Source organism: Empidonax traillii, unplaced genomic scaffold (assembly GCF_003031625.1).
Source record: "Empidonax traillii isolate 1590-97213 ecotype Southwest subspecies unplaced genomic scaffold, ASM303162v1 scaffold430:size563586, whole genome shotgun sequence".
NCBI lineage: Eukaryota > Metazoa > Chordata > Aves > Passeriformes > Tyrannidae > Empidonax > Empidonax traillii.
Window position 1 is genome coordinate 316,688 of NW_020955623.1, and position 19,540 is coordinate 336,227.

The 19,540-nt window shown below is 40.3% G+C and overlaps 1 protein-coding gene and 1 long non-coding RNA gene across 18 annotated transcripts in view; one reads left to right on the forward strand and one right to left on the reverse strand.

Annotated features, from left to right (window-relative positions):
- Positions 1–19,540, reverse strand: part of KIAA1217 (KIAA1217 ortholog) — a 355,614-nt gene that overhangs the window by 160,931 nt on the left and 175,143 nt on the right. For 12 of the 17 annotated variants that reach the window (XR_003572440.1, XR_003572439.1, XM_027894496.1 and 9 more), the window contains one exon: positions 12,922–13,208. Coding sequence is in view for 13 of the 17 variants with exons in the window: in XM_027894496.1 (XP_027750297.1) it covers positions 12,922–13,208 (287 nt within the window). In the remaining 4 variants the exon portion in view is untranslated. Of the gene's footprint in view, positions 1–8,467; positions 8,579–12,917; positions 13,209–18,178; positions 18,335–19,540 lie in introns of those variants that run through there. The other 5 variants (XM_027894497.1, XM_027894495.1, XM_027894506.1 and 2 more) reach the window with 4 other exon arrangements.
- LOC114062738 lies at positions 18,494–19,233 on the forward strand. Its single transcript, XR_003572442.1, has 2 exons — positions 18,494–18,611; positions 18,933–19,233. It is a non-coding gene; the product is annotated as an uncharacterized LOC114062738 (long non-coding RNA).

Here is a 19,540-nt window from a genome sequence, read left to right on the forward strand (position 1 = left end):
AGAGAGAGAGAGAAGGACCATGACAAAAACACAGAAATTCTGGCAGTATCCAGGGAAGTCTGACAAGCAGCAGCAGAAAGCACAGATCAAAAGACCACGTCAGTTCTTTTATTGTAGAAAATACCTAGAATTCCATGTTTATCTTACCACAATAAGCTACTGAATGGTTATCTAAACTGCCCTTGTTTTGCCAGGAGACTCAATACATCTGCAGGTTTTACCCCACATTACTTTTAGTCTGGTGTGTTTAAAAGGCTACACAGCAAGTAAATCTAATCTGAAAGGTTATACACCTCCTTAGGAAAAACAGTCATCACTGAGAACGATCACCATAAACAAAAACTCTTTTTGGTATCAGTTCAGAATTAGTTGCCCCAGTTCCTACATCTAAAATCACTTAGCTGTGATACATCACAAAACCCCCCAGCCCTTTCTCTACCAATACACTGCTAATAGGTATTGTGAGAAATCCAAGAAAGTACATTAAACACAACTCGCAACAAAACATGGGAACTATTGCACAAGTACCTGTTTGAGTACTTGTGAGCCTTTTTTCTTCTTCATTTCCTCAGTTCTCCTTTTTTACAAACTATGAAAAGTTTCCCTAAATTCCAAGCTGGCTTTCTCTATGTAAAGAAGTCAGAAAGAAATCTAACATACAAGTGAAACTATTCTTGGCAAAATAACGTCTTCAAGATAGGTTTAAGTCATGCAGAAACAAGACTGAGCTTGTGAGTTCACAGTTTCTTTAAAACAAAGCAATACCTGCTGTCACAGCATGAGGAAAAAAGATATGTCAAACCTAAAATATTGCAGCAGAAGCCAAAGAAGACATGAGAAAATAAGTAGCTCACTCATCTTTACTGTTCAAGTGTCTTCGGAGTACAAGTCTACTGTTTCCTAACCCTTCAATTCAGAAGAGGCCCACAAAGAAGCAGTTACTCTGGACTCCTGGAAGACTTCCAGTAAAAAGATTAAACCTTACATATAAATACTCTCTATAATTAGAGAATAAAGCATCTTGGTTTTTGGACAGCACATGACAAATTTTGAAATCATGAGATGAAATCAATTTGTATTTTAACATGGTTCAAGGGAAGACTTTTGTAGACTGTCAGTCTACCTCTTAAAAACATCTGCAGTAACCTAAAGTTTTTTACACCTTTTGAAATCAACCTAGAAACTTGTATAGACAGTAGAGTAATAATAATGAACACTTAAGGACATTCCTTCTTACAGGGAGCACTGTTTTGAATACAATGGCCTATCCAAAAGCTCCCACTCTCTCTTACACAAGCTCCACAGAAGAAAGCCCTGGCTCTTCATCACAGCTGTACCTGGCTCGCAGAAGAGTCACCAGAGGAGCAGCAAAGAGCTGAGAGGCTCCTTTTTCTTCTTGGTTGTGTCACAGGAGTTACAGTGGTTACCTCCTCCTCAAAAGCCATCCCCTCAGTAGCAAACTGCTACCAGCACGGAAAGACAGAACCAGGAGCAGCATGAGTCCCTCTCCCTCCTGGAGCAGCTTTTTCACAGGTGTGCACGAGCAGCACAGCCTCATTTGATGCGAAACTTCATTACACATCCGGGTGTATGAATGAGTCATATATAAAAAATACTGGTTCCTCATGGTTGCATGCTCGCATGCAGGTGGAGATTGAGCAAATACATTTGCACATGGGGTAGAACTACCTTTTTGTGACAGGATTAATACCCAAGGCCAAGGAGGTCACGATTTAGCAATGAAGAAAGAGGGTAAATAAAACACGCACAGTTAAAAGATGTAAAAGAACAACCAAAGTAATAGAAATAGTTAATGCTATGATGCAATCTCTTGTGGAATTAAGCCACAGCTACAACCAAGTATCATACGTGACCTCCGCAGCGGTCCTGCATTACTGGAAGCTATTCACTGGCCTCAGGAAGAAACCTGACTCTGACTTGTGGTGGGGTCCCAGGCTCAGCATGGTATTAACCCAGTTGCTCAGGACCGGATTAGAAGGCTGTGGCCAGGAGGCCTCGCAGCAGTGCCCGGCAGCTGCCGGGTGCAAGGGAGTGGCGAGCCTGGCGTGCCAGGAGCAGCGGCAGCAGCAGGTGCCTGTGGGACCTGCCCGCGCGGGAAGGCGCCTGCCGCAACGTCCGGTGTGGAAAGCACTTGGCAAAAATAAAACAGAAGGGAAGTACACATGAGCCAGAAGTTAAATGCTTGCATCTGATATCAGAGGAAGAGCACGTCGGTCAGACAATCTGCTGGGGGCTTGAGCCAACTGTACCCTGGTCAGCAGGAACATTTCACTGACATCAATACCAGTGCTATGAGAGCCAAGGAAAACATTTTGTGATCTGCTCCTCTTCCCTCCATCCCATCCCGCCCTTCTGCGATGTTCAGAAGGGAGAGGTTCTCCACTGACTTCCAGAAAGCTTTTTATGCTGCTTCTATCACATGTTTTCATTTAAATTCTCCAGTGACAGACACCACACTAATTGTCTGTGGCAAAACAGAGAGTCCCCAGTCTGTGTAGTGCAGAAATCCTCCTCAGCAACTCGCCCACACGGGAGCATGCCAGAGGCTGGCAGAAGGCACCATCCTGCTTGCGTCCCCACTGCTTGATTTAGTATTAGCCAAAAAGATGGCAGCTTGGATTAGCAGTTATAGACAAATCATGCATTATCCCGGTGATTCCATTCTAAGGACAGAGGAATACAGAGATTCTCCCATATCCTGGAGTAGTATATGTTGACTTAATATAGTCTGTTGAATGCAAAGCTATTAAGCAATTTTTATTGTAAATAGCTTTTTTTTCAAAATAAACCCCACATGATATCCATAAGGAAAGAGTGAAATTTGCACACATCTATGATGCTTTGGAGTGGGCTTTTCTCTGAAAACTTTTAGCAAAAAATATGACCTAGATCAAAAATTCATTATTTAAAAGAAAAAAATAAAAAAGAAAGAAAGAAACAGTCTGTAAAGGTCTACAGGGAATTTTATAAATGTCTGAACTTTTCAGGTATACACTTTTAATGGAAGTGTTTATATCTTTTAAGTTTTGGGGTCTTTTAACCTTATGTTAAATAATAATTCTTCCTTCCAAACAGTATTTATTGTCATTTAAATCAATGAACCAATGTCATACAATGGCTTATTTATTCAGCCAATGGGAAATAAGTGACATTTCTTCTTACTTATTCTAATCAAAGTCAAATATTTGTTCCTTCTGTGAGTAGTTTATTACTAATTACAACAGTCTGATGTACGGTATTTTGTGTTACTAAAAATAGGGCTACAAATGAATAAATGCAGCTCAAATTATGCTTTCAAAACATAATGGAAGAAAGCCCAAAGCTCATACATAGACATTGACAGCAGGTCTGTTTCCAGACTTTAGACACCCACATACCCACAAAATAGGTGCAAATTGGAAAAGTCTCTGCATGTTCATCTGGCAGTAAGTGTAACTGAGATGAATATATAACGTAAGATTTAAAATCAGAATCAACTTCTTTCAAATACAAAAAAGGTTTTAAGTCTTTTGTTTTTCACTCTTTATTTCTTCCTCTTGCTGCCCTTCTCCTTTCTTGGAAGACAGACACCACTCTCCAGACTGAAGAAACATTTAGCCTCAACTGAAATTGAAGTACCATTAGTTTTTCTCTTTTGAATGAAATAATTGCAAGAGCACAAAGAGAGTTTATGAAATGTATATGTAAGAAATGTAAACCCCTTAGAGGCTGAAATATTCTTAAAACTTAGTTGAGCTCTGGAATTTACAGTCATGAGACATTAACATGGTCAGGAATTCAGCAGTAGAAGTCAGAACTGGACTTTCATGTAGGTATCAGGAAGATCCAGTCTTACTACTAACAACAACATAATTTTGGGAGATAAAACAAATCTCAAGATGTGGAACTAAAAAAATCTGTAATTACTGAAGACCAGAATGTACATGATGTGCATGGTTGATAATCCCACGTTCAATTCCCAAGAGGTGTGAGAAACTCCTTAAAGGAAGAAGCCATGGTGAAAAACATATTATTGGTCTTTTGGATTTCAGACATAACCTAAGAGAATAGCTTCTCTATTTCTTTCTTTAACAACTAATTTTGAATTTTAGATTACTTTTTTTAAAGTGAAGTGCACCTATGGCAGTGTGTTGATCATCTAATGAAAACCTTTCCTAAATTTAAACAAACGACAATGGTCAGTGTTTACTAAGGCAGCAATACTCTAGTGAATGAATTCAATCACTACAATCCACTGCACAAGAGACCACACAAAATTCAGTAGTACAAAAGGTACAAATTAGGACAAAAAAACCACAAAACAAAACAGGACCCTTCAAAACAACCTCAAGCAACCAAAAGTCCCTGCATTGGCTCACTGTGTCAAGATGCAAAACTTAGTATCACCAGATTCTGAATCTACTGAACTGGCACAATTACCATGACTGGGTGAATGTTAAAACCACACATCTCAGGGGCAGCTGTTAGAGCCACAGGTGCTGTCCCCAGTTTTAACAACAGTGCTGTTTTTCGTGATGTACTCAACTCATTTGAAGAGAAGGGAAATTGGAATATATGTTCATAAGTTATTTGCTTGTCTTATTTACTATTGTTCTCCTATCTGAGCCCAGAAAAGAGATGTAAATCCCAGGGATTACTGTTAAACCAAACCAGTTAATCAGGTGACTTCACTGCAATCTGCCTTTGTTAAAAAAAATCAACTGAAAAATCTCATAATACAGAAGCAATCATCCAGAGGTGCATTTACTTTGCTAATGACTGACATAAATATGTGCTCCCATCCCAAGTGACAATGTGCAAAGAGCACAAAAATGCTCCCAGTGGGAAGCTAACAGGACTATTCAGCTGAAACGACAGCACAAGCACATTCACAACTATCTGCAAGGAAACTATCTTGGGACACAGAAAATATTCATAAATATTGAGGCTAATCACAGGCTACAGAAGGAACCCTTGAGCAATGACCAGGGAAGCTATGCTGTAACCTCAGCACTACCACCAGCACAATCTGTTGCTCTCATCCAAGACCTCAGTCTGCCTGTGATCATCTGCCAAACATGTGATCCTCACACCTTCCGTAACACACCCTCAGAACTACAGCCAAGAGAGAATGCCGGCTCAAAAACAGCACGGCCAAAAGTGTCTGTAGACCAGAGCTTCACTGTCACTTCTGTCACAAACTTCTTATGCTCTCATAAGGGCCTTGAAATTATTTGGGGATTTTGGGATCACTGACAAGCCACATCTAGAATGGTGTCCTGAGGACACCTCCCATGCTGTTCCCCCTTGAGCTGGACATGAAGCACAGAAAACAAGGTGCTTTTGTTTAAAAGGAGACTTGGAGGAGGAACCAGTGGCCAAGCACCCTTCATGTAGGCACTCTTCTCCACCACTGAAGGAGGTAGTCCTGCACTGAACCCACCCCCAAATATGGCCCTGCTGACTGTGCAGCTTTTGGTAGTCATCTACAGAGGCAACCCAGGGCTAAACCAGGTATGTGCAAAAACACACCTATAAACGCCTCAGGACATGTTGGGCCATCAAAGCTTAAGTTTCTGAAACCCAAGGAATCTCAACTGTCTACAATAAGTGGGAGAGGTTTCCACGGGCAACACTCTCGAATGTAGCTGCCTGAAATATGCTTTCAGGGATACCATAGGCCTAGATTCTTTACTAATCTATCAGTAAGTACAAGATTATTGCAGGCGTTTATTCAGTCAACTGAATACAAAGGATTCTAAAAATACTTTTGCTTGTCCTAAAATTAGATTAGAAAAATTTATGTACAAAATTCACATGAACAAAGGTAAGCATGAGTAACTACCTGGGACTTCAGAGTTACAAACAATACATGCTATTTAAAATGCAGAGGCGTTGCCACAGAAGAAAAGTTACTAATCCTGTTGGGGCAAAGTAACTGCGCTGGTGTGTGGTTTGCATGGGGGAGGGAAGGAAAAAGAAAAGGAATTGCTTCATTAGCCTTTTTACAGATTTGTTTTGTTTGCTTTTCCAAAAGAACAGCTTTTAAAATTACTTTTAACTGATAGATATAAATTAAGAAACTGGTATTTATTAAAGCAAGTATTACCAATCTAGTTAAACTTCATTTACTTTTAAGAGGAGTAGTAGTAGTGTGTAGTAGTTTAATATGTACCTTGGTATGTTGCCTTACTTTTGTAAACTAGAGAGTAAAATTGAAAGACTTTCCACTGAGACTTTCTACTAGGAATATTCTTCTTCCTCAGCATTTTCGTTTAGAGTGAATACAAAGTAAATCCACTTTACTTTGCTAATGAACTAGCTCTTTGTTCATTTATCTCTCGAGTTATTTATAAATATCTTGCAATCACAGCACTATCTGGGGGCTAAAGAGCATGTTTCAACTCAAAACAAATGGACATGTCACCTCATGTCCTTCCATAAACAAAAGCTAAGGGCTTGGAATCCATCAGAGATTTAACCTTGTAATCATGTTTCATATGTTCATTTTCATAGCTTTTCTTAGGTGCTTTTAACAGTGTAAAATATGAGCAGTTGCCCTTAACATACAGTGGCCCTGGAAAGCAATAAATTGTAGTACCAGATGTACATGAGACAGGGGACACGTGTGGATGCGGGGGAACATGCAACGTGCTCTGCTGGGCTTACACAGACTATTCAAGGAGGAGGGGGAACTCCTGCCTCATCTGGGCAGGGAGGTAGCACTCATCAGTGGAGAGGAGGCAGGGACTCAGAAATCTGAAACAACTTCTGAACAAGTACCTACAGCCTATGCTGACACAACAGCAAGTTCTAGCTGTATGACACTGACTTCTCAGATAAAAATAGGCATTTTCTGCTGACACATTAAATACAGCAGTATGCGATCCAAGTAGTAATTCAATGAAATGGATGTTTTGAACTAGAAAAATCTGCAGCAACATATATCCAGACTAAAATCACATTTTTCACATTTTAAAACTGAATGTATTTTTTTAACTCTGTTTTTTAACTAGTACAGACCAAAAAAGCATTCACACAATAGTAACACTAAATCAGTTTCTCCCTACAGGATTCCACAGCATCAACCAGCAACACTGTAATGAATGTAAAATATGCTAGTTCATTTGACATGTTGTTATTTTTACATATGCAAGTACTAAATAATTAACACTCAGGCTCTGGGAGAAAAGTTCAATTGAAATTAATTCTAAAATATACCCATTAATGGCTCAGTTTCACGATACATCAAGGAGTAAAAGAAAAAAGAGCTGTAAAAAAAAAAATACCTAGTAATTTGTAAAAAAAAAAAAACAAAAAAAAAGCTGTAAAAAATTATCTAGTGATTTCTTCACTTGTACTACTTTCAATTCTTTGACTTTAAAAATCACTACACATTCCAAAAAAAGTTTATTTAACCTTGCCTGATCAAGCATTGTAGAACATCAAAAAAACCTTTCTACTCTGTTTTTTCACCTGGAATTAGACAATGTGCTTACCCTATTCTGCAGCCCACTCATTCCCTAAATCCTACTGAGGCTTTACATTGAACTGAAGTTCCTCTCAAGTTTACAGTTCTCAGGTGTCTCTAGGCAGAACCTAAGATTTTTCTCTTTTCTCATTTTTAAGCCTGGACATTGCTCCCACCCTCTCCCACCAAGAATACCCCTTTCCACAGTGAACGATCTGAACCCACTGAACTCTTTAGCTTCCCTTTACCATATCCAGTGGTGCCAGTGGAGGGGCCATCCCTTACCTACTGCTGTTTACTTGATCTGTCCCGGTTGAAGTGAGCACAGAAGTGGTTGCAGCTAAGAACAAGGGGGTTTACTGTCCCTCCAGAGGGACTGAAAATATCCCCTTGTGTTTATACCTAAAATCCTTAAGTCCCAAAAGCTTTTTTTGATGTTAGAATTTCACCTCCAAATGTGTTTACCCTTTACTAATGTACTTTTACCCAAGAAGAAAATCCATTAAGAAATGCCCAAGCATTACCTGTGATATCAAAGCACACACTCAAAGTCAGTTTAACCGACTGATACTATGATCCATTTAAAAAAAACCCCAAAATTTCAAGATTTTAACAGATATCACATCCTGGAATAAATGCTGTTGTAATTTTAGGGTTCTATTTTAACAGTTAAAGGAGAGACATCTGGCAATAATCTACAAACAAATACAGTGTCTCCATTCTTAGTTTCTCCTCCAAAACACTACCTAGGACATTTTTGCAGCATGATTCACATAATCAACATGATACATTACAATGCCTTTCAAATAATTCTGAATTCTCAGTTCATTCAATAAAGAACTCATTTTTGAAAGAGAAAAGGGAACGTGCCCTGCCAGAAAACTTGCTTTATTGACTCAGTCCTGCTGCCAGCAGAAACAACGTGGTAAAGCAAACTCCACGATTTCAAAAGCATTTTTTCACAGCGACGGCAGAAACAGAAAGAGGCTTATTTACCGAAATGTGAGATTCCACAGGTGAGGCCAGAGGTGGTCTGAAATCCTCTTCCTTTAGTTCCAAAAGTTTTAATTTATAATGAAGCCTGTAATAATCCTTCCAAGCTGCCAGGTATAACGCACGCCATGTCTCAGCCGTGTTTTCTTTCGCCCTTTTGCAGCGTAATTTTGTTATTTGCATAAAGCTTAGTCCTGGCCTATGGGACTTTTTGAACATCTACATGTTAGATTAGCTGTCTTGACATGCTCTATCAAGCATGACATCATGGATCTCCATGGTAACCTTAGCCACACCTGCCCAGATGCCAGAGTTACCTGTCACGTTCAGACCTAAATGAATATAACAAAAAAACCCTCAACCACCATTTTCTAGGCACTCAGCCCTGCACAGACACTGGAAGGATCTGGGTTTTGTTTTTAATTGATTGAAATCTAATTTTGTTTGCCAAAAAAATTTCTTTTCGTGGAGCACTGGCTGAAGCAGTAGAGCTGCTCCTGACCCTTCCACATCTCCTAGTCTACCTCCTACCCAAACAACAACAGAAAAAAGCTGTGGCAAATTTCTTCCAGCTCACTTTCTTACCCCAGGCTCACAAGCTCCTGCTCCAAAAAACTTCTAACAATAATTTTTGTTCTCTGCCCCTCAGAAAGGTTTTTTTAGAGAGGTTACTTGTAAAACAGGTTCACAGCAGGGATTATTCCCCTCCCATAACCAGGTTAGCATTTTAACCTCTTAATTGCTAACTGTTTTTCATCCTTGCGGCCACTGACCCAGCTTTTACACTTGTTCCTGCTCTCTAGCCTTCTCTGCTGACCAGAGTCAACCCCACCTAATTTGTGACCCTGTCCTGCCATGAGCTCCACAGCAGATGATTCACACCATCTCAAACTTAAGACGATCCAGACAGCTTCCTTTTAACTTTCTCCTTTTTTCTTTCTAACTTTACTGGGGATTACATTAGCACCTTCCTTTCATTACCACAGACGAGACAGCCTTGGCAGAGGTAAGGTATTCAAAGCTCCTGTAGAAACTTGCACTTTTTTTTACCTACAAAAAAAGTATTTTGTTGCTCAGCTTTCCAGGCTTCCAGGTGGAGGGAGCCTGGGTGCCCAGCTACAGATTTATCTTAGAAGGGGGAACACCTGCAGTGTGAGGGGGAACTGCTGGGCTGTGGGTCAGAGAGCTGCAGCCGTAGGGTGCTGCATTTCCCTGTGGGTGTTTCAGGGTGCACAAGACACATCTTCACCCTGCCCCCCTCCCCTGGCTGGCGCAAACTCAGGTTCCAGTTTACCACACGCCAGCTTAGCTCCAAGCTATTTGCCTCGCGGCAGTATCCCAAGTCCCTTGTGCAAATAAAGATGGCCTCTGTGAGCTTTCCTTTCCAGAACAGGCTGTCACAAACAGGGCAACACACCTTCGGGGTGGAGGAGGCATAATGTGTGCACAGCTGGGAGGTTTCAGGTCATCACGTTAGCTAACCATCAGTAATCACTGCTGGCATTTTACCTGACCATGATTGCACTGCTGATTTGTGGCAGATTATCAAAAGTAGAAATGGATCCTCAGGAGGCACATCCAGGGAGGGATTTATCTGAATAAATGAAGCCTGGAGGAAACCACTAGTACATAGTGGAAGATGCAGACAATATTCAGAGCTGACCTTGCTGGTGGAGGTGATAAAGTATGATCTGACAGCATCAAATATTTTTTCCCTGATGTTTATTTTCTGCAAACCAAGGGTCAGTGTGCCATACTCAGATACTGATGGCTAAAATGGACAAGAGAAGAAAGTCCACACACACACAAAAAAAAGACAATTACCAATCCTGATTTTCTGTCAGTAGTGGGCCTGACAGGGTTTAGAGCAACTTGGAAGAGAAATTGTATGATATACAAGGGACTACCTCCTGACTGTAAATATTGGGGTGTTTTATGTTTCAGCTGCACCATTTGACAGAGAGATTAGAAACTGTTGTTGCATCAGTTACTATCCTTGATAGGCTTCCTATAGGGAGGAAATTCCCACCACGGACAATACTGCCACTTTCCCGATATTGGAGCAGCTGGAGAAGTAAGAAGGGAGAAAAGGAACCTGGAAAATAAATTGTGACATTTTAATTCATGTCTTCGCATACATCTTACAGATTTTGTTTGTGATACATGTATTTGTTACCACATGTTACATGTGTATGTGGTTTGTCTTCCATACCACTGCTACACAAGTACATAGATAAGGGCAGGAAAAAAGAAAGTATGGATGCTAAACACACATATACATCCTCCAAAGCAAAACTGTATCATAGTCTTAATCATAGAGCAGATAAGAAAGCATGCATTATACATACACACACACATAAACACACAAAGTATAACTACGTGCATCTATACACATAACTGTGTATCTATATATAGAGATATAAATACACAGAAACAGACACAAAATACACAGGTGTGCACACACAGACACAATTGGTAAGAAAATCCCCCTCTGAACTTTAAAGCCACTATCATTAAAGTCTTGCTGCATCTGATGAGTTAGCTGATACATCACATGTCAAGTAAGCAAATTTCTTACAATTAACTTGCATTACTTATTTCTGCATATTTTAATGTGGTTTCTGCTCAGTTTATCTTTTTTTTTTTTTTTAAGTAATGCTGAATGGATTGAGTCTTCAGTCTTTCCCCTTTCCAAGAAAGATATTTTGATGATCTAACAGTAATTTCAAAGTTATTTTGTTTTAAAATTATTTAAAAACACATTATATACAACTCATATAATATATATGTCTAATCATCAAAAAATAGAAGCAGGAGAATGAATTTTACCCTCAATAAATTAGGAAGGATGACACATTTTAAACAAATATCGGGAACAGTTACTGCATTCCTTCTGTAATTTATTGCCTTCAGAAAAAGCTCAAATTACAAAATGTGTAGGGCGTAATGCTGTAGGCTGTTCAAACTGGGTTTGCAGTGTCTGCAACACTGGAACTAAATATTTACATGACTCCAAAAGATCTAATCTCTGGATTTCATCCCCCTCCCACCCCCTTTATTTAATTTGTATGCTATCTTTATCCACCACCCAGCACATTCCACACAGTCACTAAAGTTCATGGAAGAGATAAGTGGGGAGAAAAAAAAAATCAAGACCTTCAAAGGAAAGGACTAAAGCTGTTTAAAAATAAGGAATAGATCATCCTTGTTAGAGCTGAAGTCTTGCAGGCAATTTTAGCTGGATACATATGGATTTTAAAAGTTTCTGAAGCAGTGATAGGATCTGGGATGTCTAGAGACTCTGTCAAAGAGAAGTTCTAGTGGGGAGTTACCAAATTACAAACTTTTGAAACCTGTAACAATAGTCTGGTCTCCAAAGCCTCTCAAGTTTGGAAGGCTTCAAAGACTGGGAATTCAGAGAACTCCATAACAGACTACAGTATTTTTCCACAGTTTTTATTCCTTATTTACAATTAATTTTTTATTACTGCTGAAATATCTATAAACCACTAAGGAAACTAAGGAAAACTAAGGAAAAAACTTTTACAACAGTTTTGCTGTCAGTCATTTGTTAAACTGAGAATAACAAGCACAAGATCTTTTAGACCAAACTGTAAATTCTGACAGTTGAATGAAAAAAAAAAAAACTAGTTGTGGAAGGGACAGTAGATTGTCTGTAAAGCTGAACAAATTAAACTCTATTACTGCACCCAAAAGCAGAGTCCAGAGTTAGGCTGTGAAGAGATACTTGCATGGCATTCCCTGAATTCAGAAGGTCGGTGTGTCAGCAGCCTCCACCTGCTCTGAGAAATACATCAGCGTGTCACATCTCCTATGACCCTATATCTACTTTTTGCTGCTGAAAAGCAACTGCAGGCAGGCAAGAAGAAAACCACCTTAAAGCATGCTGCTGACAGACCCATATGGGTGTCAAAGCTGCTTCAAGGAGGCAGATAGTTATGAATAAATCAGTTCTGTTTGTATTACGAAACTCAAAAATAGAAAAGAAAGCAATTGAAAGAGTAACAGAGCCAGCTAAAGCATACAGACACACTCTGCAGATATTTTCTTTTCTCCTGGGTAATGGTGCCAATACTGAAAGTGTAACAGAAGTTAACAGCTGTTCCATATTTTCCCTTCAGCTGTGAAAAGTAGATGGGAGACCCATGAACTAAGATCAAGAGTCTCACCTTCACCCCTTTCTCTGTGTATATGCTAAAAAAATGAAAAGCTCTTCAGAAATTTCTGTTTCAACAAACAATTCCAAGGTAATACTGAATAGATTAATTCTTATTATTGTTTCTTTGAATTTCAAAGGGGTAACTGAATCACAGGACACCTGAAAAAAACCTGTTTAATATTTTGTTACATTCTCACCTTTTGTAATGAGGTAGCACTCAATTTTGTGTGAGTTATAAGGACTCTTAAACAAAAACCCATACACAAATTTGACTTACCTGATCTCTCAGCCTCTCCTGGTGTCCCATTATTGCTGTGGCATGGTGGGGATATTTCTGTTTCAGGTGCTCAAGAAAAGCCTCTCTCTTCCTGTCCATTTCTGAGGTTTGCATTCCCAGTATTTCTTTGGAACTGCGAGGGCCACCTACTGTATGTCTTCGAGGGATGTTGCGGGTGGACTTTGAATTAGAAGAGGTGTGACTGTTCGGGGTCGAAAGGAGCTCTTTAGATCGGAGACATTCTGCATCATCCAGTGATGTTACATGCAAACTGGTTTTTGCCTGGTCTGAAAAAAACCAAAACCCAAATAGTATATTATAAGAACTTAATCCCAACATACGTATTAGCAAGAGAAAGGGAAAAGGATTGATACAAAAGCTAGGTTCTTTTAAAAGTCTGGTAGTGTGCAATGGCATGTTCTGCATCATTAGGCATATACACATCAAAAGAAGTGGCCCAGAAATAATCCCTTATATAAGCTACGCACATACTTATATACTTTTAACATACAACTGCAGTATTGCCTCACAGAGAAGTGAGCATCATTAAAGCAGATGTTCCTTTTATATCATCTTTACCTATGTGACTTGAAAAAAGATCTGACAGGGCCCTTATTCCCTGACCTTTAAGATCTACAGGATGCTTTCCCCAAGAAGGAACAGGTTTCTTCAATAGCCTCCAGTACACTTAATGGCCCCATAACTAGTATCCTTAAGAATACCAACTGATAAAATTCCTTTGACAAAGCAGATTTGTAATCCTTAATCTTTTTTCAGTGTGTTTTCAACACGTTCTGAAACACCTGTGAAATAATAAGAGGGTTTTGGAGGCTCTTTTTCTGACTGTGATCTGGTTTTAAATTTCACAGATCTCCCTTGGATTTTATATGTCTCAGGATAGCAGGTTGGAAAATTCTACATCATTTTTTCAATAAATGATTTCTTAAGAATAAGAGCAAGTTTTGCATGATATAAAAAAGGAAAAAAAACATCAGATAAATTTTACTACTTTAAATCTACTTTAAGACCAAAGACCATGAAAACATTTTTAAAGAGACAGGCAGAAATAGAGGGTATGTAAGTGCTGGCTTATCTTCAGGTAACTCTGTAACACAAACCCTCAAGTGCTCGAAAAACTGTAGTCTGGAGCCTTGTTACCTAATACCTTTGAAAAAAACCCTCATTCCTTTGTCAGCAAAGAAAAAAAACCAACAAAAACCTGAAGCATTGAAAAGTCTGAATGTGCCCTTCCCCATCTTTAGCAGGCAGTCTCAGACGTTCCTATGTTAACCCTTCCCAGCACCTCCCCAAGAGCAGGAAGCTCCTTCCTCTAGCTCTTTTGAATAAATCTTTATTTCCCTCTGTCTGACACTTTTCACCTCAGAGCCCTTTATTCCCCCAGCGGCTGTTTCCCCCATGTGCTGCCATTATATGGCACTGCTGTTTGGAAACAGGCACCTACTCGCTTCTTTTTATGGTTCAGTCAGTCATTTTGACACTGTGCCTACCACTTGCCTCAGGATTTTATGCTGAGGATTTCTCAGCCTTCTGGTGTGTGTTGTCAATTGCCTGCCACATCCTATGGAACATCAAGCCCTGGTAATAAAGCAAATCCTCTACCAGTGGAGCCGCTGACGGTGTCATGACCCACCAATTCATATAGGGAACCAATTCCCTTGGGTTTCACCACAGAACTTGGCCCTGGAAGATCTTTTAAGATGATTAAAAATGAAGATAATTAAAGATGATTCTGTAAGCTCCTTGTATTGTTCAAGGACTCTAAAATTTCAACAAAACCCTTCTGTTTGCATTCATGGAACCTTATCCTGAAAGCAGATCCAGACACAGGGAACCAGAGGAGCGCAGATTGGGACACAACTTTGGGAACAAGTTTGGTTCACAGGGAAGTCTTACTCTCCACAGATTCAAAATGTCATCTGTGATCTCTGCAGCACCTTCTAAGACCTTCTGAGTAGCACAATCCTGGTTAAAATATCAGAGCAGCAGCCTCACATGCACATATACACACACATACATGTGCACTCAACTTTTTCAAGCACAACTCAATTAAAAAACATCCAGTTGCTCTGATTATTGAAAATTCAGAACACCAACCATCAGGTACACTCAGCTTGTTTGAGGAAAATGGCAAACAGGAGAGTTTAGCTTGCAAAAAGTCAGCATGGCTACTCCAGATACACTCAGTCAAAATAGTTTCTGAAAGCTGCACAGTCATTTCAAGGGATTTTACATGGGAGGAAAAAGAGGTGGGCTGGGGCTGGATGGAATTTACCATCTTTAATCCGTTGCGCCAAGAGCCTGGAGGTTATATCATGGAGGCTGCTGGAACAAAGGCAGCAGACATAAATAAGGTATTTTCTTGGAGCTGGAGGGAGTCAGTGTGAGTGTGGGTGACTGAGTGCACCAATTTGGTATAAATCCCCGAAGTATGTTCACAGCAGCAATTTCAATCACTGAATTGGTGGAAGGCCCTTCCTCAAGAAGGCAGGTAAACCTATGCTGACAAGCACAACTCAGAACTCATGAATGTGTATTTTAGGTCCTAAACCTCTCATGAAAAGTTGTTCCTTACTCTGCTTAGGAAAGAGCTAAGTATGTGGAGTATAAAGGACATATCAAGTAAAGTGCTTTACCACTGTTTGTTATTGGGTGAAACCTTGAGAAGGAGTCAAAAATAACATATTTTTCTTATACTATACTAGAAAGATCAACAAATTCTCTTTTTTTAAAAATATATATATTTGAAAAACACTGTATAAATACAAGTGCAAGAAAGGAATGTAAACTATGCAAACTAATTGCTCGTCTTCCCAGGGAGCTGATTCGGGCATCCAGAAGGATCTCAGTCCAGTGGCATCACAGCAGCACATGACTTCCTCTGCAAACCAAAATATGTTGTGTTTGAATAGGGGTCTTTCTCCTACTAAAATTGCTGGAAAGAAAATGGTTTTGGCCACTTCTTACATAGGGATAAGTGACTTCAATGGCAAGGTTGAACACTGGGTTGGTGAAATCCCCTTGTATATCATGAGGCACATCAGCTCTGCAGATACTGGGTGGACCACAGTGCTACAAGCAGGAAAAACTGAGCAGTTTTCTGGATTCTAGAGTTGCTCAATAACATTGTGGGCAAACCTTTCCTATCTTCCAAGTGAAGATAATAGGCTAGAAAATCAATCTCCACAGATAACTTTGAAATGTGCGAATGATCATGTGATGATACCCAGACGAGAACTAAGAGTAGGAAAAGGATAAATTATGCAAGTACCCTCCTTGGAAAAGGAGCAAAGAGAAGCCAATGGAAAACACAAAGGTGTGAGATAAGCTTGTCTCCCTCTCTCCCTCCCTCATATTCAGAAGCTAAAAGCTGAAGGTCTTTCTGTTCAATAAAGCAGCAAGTCTAGAGGGCAACTAAAAGCAAGACTTGCTGATTGACAGAGAGGACTTTGGTTATCCAAAGGCTTGAGTAACCCTTACACTTGAGTTGCTTCGCTGATCTGAAAACAAATTTCAAGAATTCTTAACATCACCAACATCACCCGTTACTAAAGTGGATGTAAATACAGAAAAGGCCCAGGTCTGCAGCATAGAAGCAGTATGCCTAGGACTAGCAGGAAGATTATCATGAAGGATTAATGGCTGTGAGCTAGGAAAAAAAAAAAAAAAAAAATAGACAGAAAGAAAAAAGTCTTTCAGCATGTCCTGCTTCAAAGTCACACCCTCCATGAAGTCTACAAAGGCCAGGAAAGTCACTTCATTTCATTACTTTAAATGCTGTGAAGATTTTAATAGTCTTGTTTTGCAACCCAGGTGACATGAGAGAAGAACATTTTGAGAATAATGTCAGAAAGCAACAAGTGTGGACCTGATCCATACTATACTGTAAAACTGAGCCTTGAAGCAAACTCCATTCAATACTAAAATTTAAAAAATAATACAGACTTAACAGTGTGGTCAAACCCAGCTTTGTTACATTTATGTTACCAGTGAATGTGAGATTATTTGGAATAGTTCTAACTTACTCCACTGTCATTCTAATTAGCTCTCTTTCCAAGGAACTTTCAAACAGAAATTTGGGATAGGGGCCAAAACTACTACATTTGCTTATGAACTTTCAGCACTCAACATTTTTGGGAATCATAGGATCAGACTGGTCAGACCTCTGTTTTCCCAGCTCCACATGTATCTCAGGGAGTTTCATACAACCCCCACATAAGAAATCTGTTACTGAAGGCTTTAGACACATTCTTTAAGTGACGATTTCTGTCCCACTAAACATAAGCATACACAGACACAGGTGACTTGTAGTGTTCAGTATTTCAACTTTAAAAAATGTTTCAAAAGAGCATCAATCAATTAATGAACCCTCAATACAACAACAACAAAGAGTATTTTTTTCCTCCCAAATTGCCAATTTGTTGGTATTGCATGTTCATAAACTTGCATGATTTTTTTAAACCTTTTTTAAAACCACACGCACCACTTGTTTCACAGAAGTGCAATAACACAACTTTTCCTAAAGTGCCTATGAGGAACACAACACGCATGAAATGGGAACGTTTACAGGTGCCCCACAAATAGTATAATAGATATGGATTAGATTATGTGTTTGTCATGCTACCTGAATGTTATGTTTCACGTGGAATAGCCCACGTAGAACAAGACAGGAAATAGTTTTCATTCACTTTATATGAAATAGTGCAGCAGTGAATATGCAAATACACCACAGTGGACCCACCGTGAAAACTCCGCTTAGGCATTCTTGGCTTTGCTCCAAAATAAACCCCAGTGGTTTCACTCAAAGTAAACTAACCCTGTCACAATCTGTCGTGGATCTCCCCCTTTTAACAGACAACCCGAGGTAAAGATGAGCTCAAACCCACTTTTATGAAGGAAGAGCTATTTCTCTACCATAGGTGAGGCTGGCAGACCATTTAAAGGGAAGAGGAGATGCCTTCCCCCGCCTCGCGGGAGCAGCACCCTCCGCACCGGCAGGGTCCCGCATCCGTGACAGCCACACGGTGTGCTCCCGGCTTTAGAAGGCAGACAGAAACCTCTGCAAAGAGAAAGTTAAACTCACAGAGTCGAAGTATTAGGGAAATCCGCGGAGCCATTAGCACAAGAAAGACATGCTATTTCTTTTTTTCCATGCATTCTGCCTCCAGTTATAAAAAGCAGCAACGAGGGGCATGCTTAAACGTAACTCCATCTTTGCCTTACATCGCCGCTTACTTACCCCTCGTCTGCCCGCTGTCTGTCGGGCAAGCCAGGCACAGCTCAAGTTTCTGGCTTTCATTTTCCTCCATTGTCCCTGCCTACCGCTCACGCTCCCCTCTCCAACTCGGAGCCGCAGCGCCCGGACTGTCAGCGCCGGTGCTCGGGGAGGAGGAAGGAAGCGCTGCCCCCGCCGGAGCGGAGCCCCCCCCCGCCCCGAGGCGCCCCTCACGCCGCCCGCGGGGCCCGGCCCGGCGGTGGCAGCGCCGGGGGCGCGCCCGGCCCGGGGCCCCAACAGGTGACGGGCTCGGCGGCCCCGCAGCCGCCCCTACCCGGCCCGCCGCCCTGTGAGAGGCAACATTTCAAACGCGATTACAGACAGGCCTGAGCCTCCGCTGGAATCTGAGCCCGCAGCCTTTTAAATCTCTGTCATGGGACAAAAGCCTTTCCACACGGTATTTTTTTTTTTTTCTTTCTTTTTTAAGCTCGTAACCACCAAGCCCACAAACATTCCTGATAAATGCTCCTCTGTCTTTCTTAGCGTCTAGTTTAAAAGTAATTCATTATATAAGCTCTTTGAGGTTTTGTTTTCTGCTGGATTCTTTGAGGCCACTCAGAGAATGAATTGGGGAAAAATCAAGATACAGGAATTCAACTTTAGCAAAGCCAATAAAAATGAATGGTAGCAATATGTAAGCAGGGACTTTGGTTAAGAGGGATTTCCAAGCCTCAGTAGCAAAACATATAGAAACATATAACTAATTCTCTTTTGGCAGATAGAGGCCAGCAGCCTGCATGAGAATCCACAGATCTACCAGACTGCAAGGCAAAAAATAGTGTGGCTGAGAAGGATGAGATCAAATCCCACGGATTCCAGCAGATGCCACATGTGTTGATTTAGTGGAGAATATTAGACTGATTTAGTCTATCAAAATCATAATACTGAGTCAGAGATGGTGGAAGAAACTGACTGTTGAGTTACAGCATCAAGACCAGAAACTTTATCCATGGACAACTTCTGAATTAGGCTGAGAACAAAGCATAACTGAGATATTAATAAAAATATGCAATTTCTCATTTAAATCAACCTCATACTCCAACACCAGGTAACAGTATCTTGGATGTCTTTGCAAACAGACCTAGCATAATACAGTCTTTCAAGCTTTCTTCAGCTCTGACTTCAATATAACATGAGCCAAATTGCTTGCAATGACCTCTCAGCCACTCAGTCCAGACAGGCTAGGAAAATTCTTCTACGTTTCCTTCTACATCTCTATCTGGCAGAAATGTCATCCTGACTACTTAGATTATTGAATGCAGAAATGTTTTGTGTATATATAAATTTGGTATAGAAGCTCAAGGAGGATTGCTCTTGTCATGCCCC